Source organism: Atta colombica, unplaced genomic scaffold, assembly GCF_001594045.1.
Source record: "Atta colombica isolate Treedump-2 unplaced genomic scaffold, Acol1.0 scaffold69, whole genome shotgun sequence".
In the NCBI taxonomy this organism is placed as follows: domain Eukaryota; kingdom Metazoa; phylum Arthropoda; class Insecta; order Hymenoptera; family Formicidae; genus Atta; species Atta colombica.
The window spans coordinates 900,007-907,874 of record NW_017259560.1 but is presented as its reverse complement, the minus strand read 5'-3'; the positions used below and the strand labels follow the sequence as shown (position 1 = coordinate 907,874).

At 31.5% G+C, this 7,868-nt stretch overlaps 1 protein-coding gene and 1 long non-coding RNA gene across 4 annotated transcripts; one reads left to right on the top strand and one right to left on the bottom strand.

Moving 5' to 3' along the window:
• Window positions 1-183: 183 nt before the first annotated feature.
• LOC108692295 (loss of heterozygosity 12 chromosomal region 1 protein homolog) lies at window positions 184-4,378 on the bottom strand. Of its 2 annotated transcripts, XM_018200483.1 has the most exons (4): window positions 4,361-4,378; window positions 3,535-3,878; window positions 2,237-2,546; window positions 184-256 (listed from the first exon to the last, which is right to left on the bottom strand). In XM_018200483.1, the coding sequence occupies exons 2-4, from the start codon at window positions 3,846-3,848 to the stop codon at window positions 197-199; spliced, it is 684 nt and encodes a 227-aa protein (XP_018055972.1). In that variant the 5' UTR covers window positions 3,849-3,878; window positions 4,361-4,378; the 3' UTR covers window positions 184-196. The 2 variants fall into 2 exon arrangements, with proteins under 2 accessions (XP_018055972.1, XP_018055971.1); XM_018200482.1 differs by lacking the exon at window positions 184-256 and having other exon boundaries at window positions 2,029-2,546.
• On the top strand, window positions 674-2,389 carry LOC108692297. 2 transcript variants are annotated; one of them, XR_001931961.1, is made up of 3 exons: window positions 674-895; window positions 967-1,735; window positions 2,312-2,389. It is a non-coding gene; the product is annotated as an uncharacterized LOC108692297 (long non-coding RNA). The 2 variants fall into 2 exon arrangements; XR_001931962.1 differs by having other exon boundaries at window positions 690-895; window positions 967-1,256; window positions 2,312-2,326.
• Window positions 4,379-7,868: the final 3,490 nt, after the last annotated feature.

Sequence of the window (7,868 nt, the reverse complement as noted above, 5' to 3'; positions counted from 1 at the left end):
ATTTATTATATATATTCATTAATATATATACGGTTTTCCAACAACAAACATAGATAACATAACCTAAAACAATTACTCAATTTTATCCTTATTGTTTACAATATTAAGCTGAAATAATTTATTGTGATACATTGTATCATATACGTCTTTTATTTAAAAAGACTCATATTAATCAGTGTCGTAATTTAGCTAAATATTAAATGTGAGCGCGTGCACAGTTCTCAAAATGGCCATAGATCACGTGACTTTGTCTCTCCTACAACAAAGATGCCGATGTTCAGTAACTGATATATCTAGACTGTGACATAACAAAGTAATGACTGCGAAGTTGTGATTGGTCGCGCTGTTCCGTTCCGCTGTAAATTTCCGCTTATAATACCTTTTAGAGTATATTCACACAACTTGCATAGTCGCATAAACGTATGCATAAAATTATCCAAAGATAATTATCATATTTTACTGCAACTTTGTAAGAAATGTGATTGGATAATTTTCTTTATGTTTATGCGGTTATGCAAGTTGTGTGGATATACTATTAAGGCCGCAGCACAGACTTGCATAACGCATAATGCACAGTGCATAAGCGAAACAACTAATTAGAATCTTTTCTTTCCTCCCATTCCCTAAAAAAAAAAAAAGATTTCTATTAGTTGATTCTCTTATGCACTATACATTGTGCGTTATGCGAGTCTGTGCTGCGGCCATTAGTCACTGCTTAAACGAATGCACCTTATAACCTCTTTGCTTTACGTTACGGAAGCGTGACCAACAAAGAAGAATAGCGGATTACGCAAAAAAAATCAATGAGACGCGAATATGGATCGCAAAATACCAGGAAGCATCAAGGAAGCATCAATTTAAAGACAAGTAGCGCTTAAAGCGGAATAAGTTATCAGTAAAGTTGATGCTTATGCACAATAAAGTATTACATTTAAATGATTATTTTAAATCAGAAACGGATTTTAGGTTAGAATTATGTACAAATATAGCATCAAGAAATGAAGACGAGCAAATAATGCCAGAATCTGGAGCGTATAATTAAAAGAAGCTGTGAAGATCAATCTTGAAAAGGAAAAAGAAGAAAAAGAAAGAATGCTCTTACCTGTATAAGGCTACATCACAGATCAAATCATCCAACATTAATTAGATAAAATTATACTAGTACTTCAACAGGCGAATCTAGTGAACAATTTATGCACAGGATATCTAGAGCACACATAATTTTTTGAAGGCAATAGCATTTGAGAAAAAATATGGTATTCAGATTGAACGAGATTCAAATATTAGTAAAATTCAAGATCTAGCAAAACATTATGCAAATATAAAAAAGATGTTATAAAAACATTAAAAATTAAGCATAATAATATTAATAGAAAAAAGATACTTGAAAGTTCTGCAACTTCATCAAAAAATGAAAAATGAAGACTGAAAGTATGTGTAAAAAAAGGAAAGAAGCTTGAAACCTTTAATGAATTTGAGAAATTGCAAGATTGTTTTTGAAGTAGTATGAACCTCCTAGGTTGGAAATTAAATCAAATAAAATTAATGAAGTTAGAAAGCCAAAAAATTTATTATTGAATTCGTTATTAGAAGATTCTAAAAAAGGCTTTTTTTATATTCAAAGTGATTTAGAAAGAAAAACTTACCTGAAACAAAAAGAAAAAAAATTAGAGAATAAAGTGAAACTATTGCAGCCTACAAACAATTGAAGTCTAAGTAATTAGAAACTACTAGGGTATGTTCAAATTACAAAAGCAATAAATTATGTTTGAACAAAGCACATATATTTGATTTTTTCTTTTAATTTATTTTAATAATCTATCCTTATTTTTTTATGTTATAATTATGTTGAATGTAGGAATTAAAACTCATAATAAAATTAATTTAAAATTTAAATAATATCTCAAAGCTTGCATCTTACAATTTCTTTGTAGGTTGTATTATAATGTGTGTTATATGTGTATTGTTGTATTATAAATATTTTATAGAAAATTCAGGTTTTTATTTTAAAAAATAAATTTTTTTTATCATTTGAATATATTTAACCTGTAGTCCAAACAAAGGGCTCAAGCCTCTCTTCAATTGGTAATAGATTGTTGAGCGTTTCAAGACTTTCAAGGGTTTGATTGAGAAGCGAGTGACATCTAGTTAGCTGACGGCTAAGTTCATGCACTTTATTTATTTGTTCTGTAAATTTAGCGAATTTCTTTTGTCGATCCACAGCGAGATGTAATACCTTGCCAAATTCTGTTTCCATATTAGTACATAGAGTAACTTGTTCTGCTGCTATAACTTGCGCATTTGTATTTAGATGATGTTGGTAACGTGCACATAGATTGAACAGACCAACAGGATCAAGCCTCTCGAGGATCTCTGGATCACGTACACCAGGTGGTAGATTCAATGTGCCACGCATAATTGGTAGAAACATTGGGATACTTTGTAGTTTTACTATATCAGGATCTTTGTCTGCTGTAGGATCCATTTGAGCTGGCTTTACCACTATGATACTGTGTGTCTTGTCTGATATATTAATCTTCTTGTGACTTTTAACAAGGAAAGAGAGCAAACTAATAAAATTCTGTATGACAGAGTTGATATATAAAGTATACATATATAAAGTACGATATTTTGAAAATTTTGATTGTTGTATTAGAACACATTTTTATATAGTATATTGTCTAATAATGAAGTACTATGTTACATTAAAATACTCTGTTATATAAACGCTTATTTTTTTTGTATAAATATATATAAAAATATATGTAAAAATATATTTATAAGAAAAATAAAATAATGAAACTGACTTGTTATTTGATATAATTTGGAAGATATTCTTTTTATATACAGAGTGTTTATAATCATTTACAATCACACTACAAGATTAAGCATTTTTTTTTATCTTGAATCTAATAATTTGTTAATCTGCAGCATACTTAATTAATAAACTACTTTTTAAATTAATTTATAACAAGTTTATAACACCATTATTCATAACAATTTTACATTATTTATAACAACTTTTCAAAATGCTTTCCATTTTGTTGTATGTATAACGTGGTTCAATCAATTATGTCGTTTGTACTATGCTGTAGCATCTCATCATGTACACATACAGTTTATAAGAATCCAGTAGAAATGAAATCGAAGATGAAATGATGACTCAATTACATTTCACAACTTCGTAATTGTAAATAAAGCGATATTATAGCGAAATACAAACGACACAATTGATTAAACTATATTATGCATACAACAAAATGGAGAACATTGAAAAGTTGTTATAAATAATGTTATGAATAATAATGTTACAACTTGTTATAAATCAATTTAAAAAAATGATTTATTAATTAAGTATGCCGCAGATTAACAAATTATTAGACTCAATAGATTCAAGATAAAACACTTAATCTTATAGTGTGTTCGGATTGCAAATGATCAGAAACATCCTGTAAGTATATATTTTTTGTTTTATTAGAAATATCTCAAAATAAATTAAAAACATTATATATTTATAAATCCAGCAATACCTACTTATGACTTATTACGCCTAGACTATTCTTCCGCCTTGAGATTTCCCCAGCTCCAATACTCTTTCCTCTATAGATTTGTGACTGTTTATTTGTCATCTTCGGTGAATCTCCAATAGGTCGATTCACTGTATAAGAAATATATGGGAGATCAGAATCAGAGCAAATGCTAGCGCCAGGACTGGTACATCTCGGTGGAGTATCTTCTGGCATTCTTTCACGATTTGGAACGCTTTTACCACGTCTGAGTTGACTTGTTCTTATTTTTTCATTATTAGCATTTTGGTTACTATTTTGAGAACTTTGTTCAGATCCCATTTTCTTAGAGCTTACTTGAAGATCATGAAACTTCAAAAAAATAAAAGTGTCCGTAAAGAAATATGAACTTCTATTAAATAACTGTAATTTAATATATTTTACAATATTTAACAGTTTTTATCATCTTTATAAATTAGAAACTATTTTTGCCAAGCTCTGTAAGAATTCGAAAAATCAATACAAAGCACATTTGCAAAATATCACAGACTATTTAGTAAAGTTTACAATATATGATCAAGTTTACAATATATCCTCAAGATATTTTTGCAGTATTGATAGTATTTTTAGCATTGTTTATATCTCATCATAATATACTATGTCAATAGATAGTAAAACACAGACTATTTAGTAAATTTTACAATATATGATATATCCTCAAGATATTCTTGCAGATATCCTCAAGATATTCTTGCAGTATTGATAGTATTTTTAGCATTGTTTATATTTCATCATAATATACTATGTCAATAGATTTAAAATACTAAGAGATTAAATAAATAATAAAAATTTACATTTTTTATTTTACCCTGATTTGTTGCTATTTAAAATTATTACTTATTTTATATTTTATTGTATATTTTATGTATGTATTGCTTATTTATATTTATTATTACTTTATTTCTTGTTTCATGATTAACATGACAATAGAAACGTAATATCCGGTGAGCAGTGAGCTCTATACATACTGGCAGAGTTGCCAACTTTAGAAAGATTTTTCTACACGAGCACGTATGCAAAACCTATTAGTACCAATTAAATTAACTTACCAAAAAAAAAAGGAAGAAAATTACATCATATGAGCTGTGTTCCAAAATTCACTGCCAGCGCTGAAAATTTACACTTTACATTACATATAGGATATGGTCAACGCGATGCTGCAAACGCTTTGAAGCGTTTTTTAATTGGTCAGTTTGTAAAATCTTTCTTCTAATTGGTCCATTAAATGTTTCAAAGCATTTGTAGCGAGACTTTAATCACAGCCACACTGTATATTTTCAGCACTATATTATAAATAAATTTTGGAACATAATCATGGTTAACTTACATATGGTTAACTTTTAATCGAGATTTAATTATTTATTTTATGTTAAATCTCGATTAAAAGTAAACCACAAGTGAGAAACTCATTTAACGCCGTTTAACTTTAATACCGACGAGAAACTATTAAAGATCGTCAACCTGGATAAATTTTTGGAAAAAATTTAAGGAAGCCTTAAATATAAGGCCTGATTGAATATGGGCATTAATCACTTCAATATTTACAAGGACGCGAACTCCCGTAAGAATGTCGGTATAATATTATAGTATCTCATCGGTAGCTTTAATGACTCTCCCCATAACCGTTGGTTAACCGAGGTTGGTGAAATGCTATAGTATAACGCGCATACTATAGTTTTCCCTATACTATAGTTTTTCCTAGTTTTTCATATGCGATACTTTCTGAGAATAGAGGCCCAGTGTGATGTTCGTCATGTTAGTTCCAGTGATGCGAACCTTTTTATACCGGCTGCAGATCAGGGCATTCTTGAAAAATAAAATAAATATCACATCACATAAAATTAGAAAAATGTTGGGTGTATTCCAAATCGGGTTATAGCTTAGCTCATTTTTTTCCCTAGATGTTGGCAGTTCCTACTGCCAACATCTAGGGAAAAAATTTTTTCTCTTAGATGTTGGCAGTTCCTAACTAAACCGAGAAGTGTTCCGAATCCGTCGGATATCATAACTCGTAACCAATAGAAGTCAGTAGTTGAATATTTGACGGCCTATGAGTTCGAAACATTTCTCGGTTTAGTTACGGAACTGCCAACATCTAAGAGAAAAAATAAGCTAAGCTAATCCAGTTCGGAATACAACTCATTATAGTATATGTAACGTATTATAGTATTTCCCTAGTCGTATTTCCCTAGTCTTTCGTGCGATACTTTTCAAGAATAGGAGCCTTGCGTGATGTTTATTGCATGCGACATGCGATATTCAATGAGCGTACAACCTTACTGATGTATATGTTCTCATTCTAAAACTGTTCATTGAATACCGTCACACATGACGAAACTGCGCTGGTGTGCCGGAATCAATTAAAGGTGAAATCACATGGTGCAGAAAAGGACTGCAAAATAAAGAATGCGTCATTAAAACAACCAATCAATGCTCTTTCACACTTTCCCATCACGCAAGTTTTGTGTGCTATGTTCACATGATGCGTTAAAAATGCATGAATATAATTTAAAAACTACTAATTTTATGTTAATAATTTGCTTGTTAAAATAAAATATAATTTTTTAAATTGTAAAAACAATTATCACTGTTATACTATTTAATGTTTCACAATTAATATTTACAATCTCATAACAATTTTTTTGAATTGCTTTAACGCATTTACTATAATTTTTCCGCATTTACTATAATTTTTCGTGTGAATATAATAAACAAAACATGCATGATGGAAAAATGTGGGAAAAAACACTGAAGTCACACATAATGCGTCATCTTTTTTTATCTTGATAGCTACATTTAGTATGTATGTATATTTGTTTTTTCTTTTAGGATTACACATTATTTACAATAGTAAATATTCTTACACTAACTGAAACACTTATAACCAAACCTATATCTATTCCGCACTCTCTCTCTCTCTCTCTCTCTCTCTCTCTTCCTCGCACTCGCCCCCTCCGCTACCTCTTATACCCTATGGACTTCAGTTTCAATTTACATTTTCGCCTTTTCTTACTCTCTTTCTCTCTCTTTCTCTCATCCATTCACTCATTCACTCACCCTCTCCCCTCACTCTTCTCCTTTCGTCCACCATTTCTCTCATTCATTCCTCTCCTTCTCCTTCATTTCTAAGCCTAAATCCTGCTATCCTCTGTCATCTATTTTTCCTCCCATCCTTTCTCCAGATATTTTGGGACTCCCTTCTTCTTTACCCATTTACTAAATCTCGATTTCCTTATTCGCTCCCATCTTTCTTCTTTCTGTTTGACCTTTTCCTCTTCTTCGTACTTTCCATTTCTCTCCATTCTCTGTCTCTCCCACTTTTATATCTTCATTCCTTTATCTTTAAAAAACTGTCTCCTCTCCCTCTTCCATTTCGATACCGCCCTCTCTCTTATTTCTTTCTTACATATGCGCACTAATTCGCTTCCCTTTCCCATATTTAATCTTTCTTCGAAACCCCATGCCCTCCTCCCCGCTCTGCTTCTCAACATTTCCCTCTGCATTTCTTCCCTTATTAAATACTCCGGTATCCTTTCTTTTACCCCAAACATCCATCTTAGGAACCTTTCCTGCACTTTTTCTATCCCCTCTCTTTCTTTTCAATCCCATAGCTCCACTCCATACTCCATACTAATGTCCACACTAATGTCAAACGCATCCTTCTCTATTTTCCGCCAAATCTCCTCTTCCTTATCTCCCATATCTGCCCCATTATTGCCGCTGCTTTTGTTATCCTTTCTCGTATATGTTTTTCCTGTCCTCCATTCTTTTGAAAAATATACCCTAAATACTTGTATTCTTTTACCTCAACAATCTTTTTTTCTTTCCATCAACTCAATCTACTCATTCTCCTTCCTTCCTCCCTGAACCTTAACACCTTTGTTTTCCCTGCATTTAACTCAAGTCCTTTCCTATCCAAATATCTTTCTAACCTTTCTAGTATACTCTTCATCTCCCTTTCCTCCTCCACCATCAACACCACATCAGCTACGTACTACAGCAAATATATCCTCTTCTCTCCTAGCCTTATCCCTTCTTACTTTACCTTTCTCATTTCCTCTTCTAGATCAATGTATTAACAGTGCTGGGCTTGCCGGACATCCCTTTCTTCCCCTCCTTGCCATCCAAATCCCTTCTCAACTTCCCACTCTTACTCTACTCCTTGCCTCTCTTAATTCACATTTCCTCCATCTTCTCCATTAATCCCTCTCTTTCCTCTTTCTCTCATAAACCTTCAACTCTTCTATCTATCGAATCAAATGCTGCTTTCAAATCTGCAACAAACACTACCGTCATTTTCCT

Excerpts from the sequence above, each read along its gene's own strand:
- LOC108692295 (XM_018200482.1), bottom strand. The coding sequence starts at position 3,848 with ATGGGATCTGAACAAAGTTCTCAAAATAGTAACCAAAATGCTAATAAT. Across the intron at positions 2,547-3,534 it reads CTAGGCGTAATAAGTCATAA|TCACAAGAAGATTAATATAT; the intron begins GTAGGTATTGCT and ends CCTTGTTAAAAG.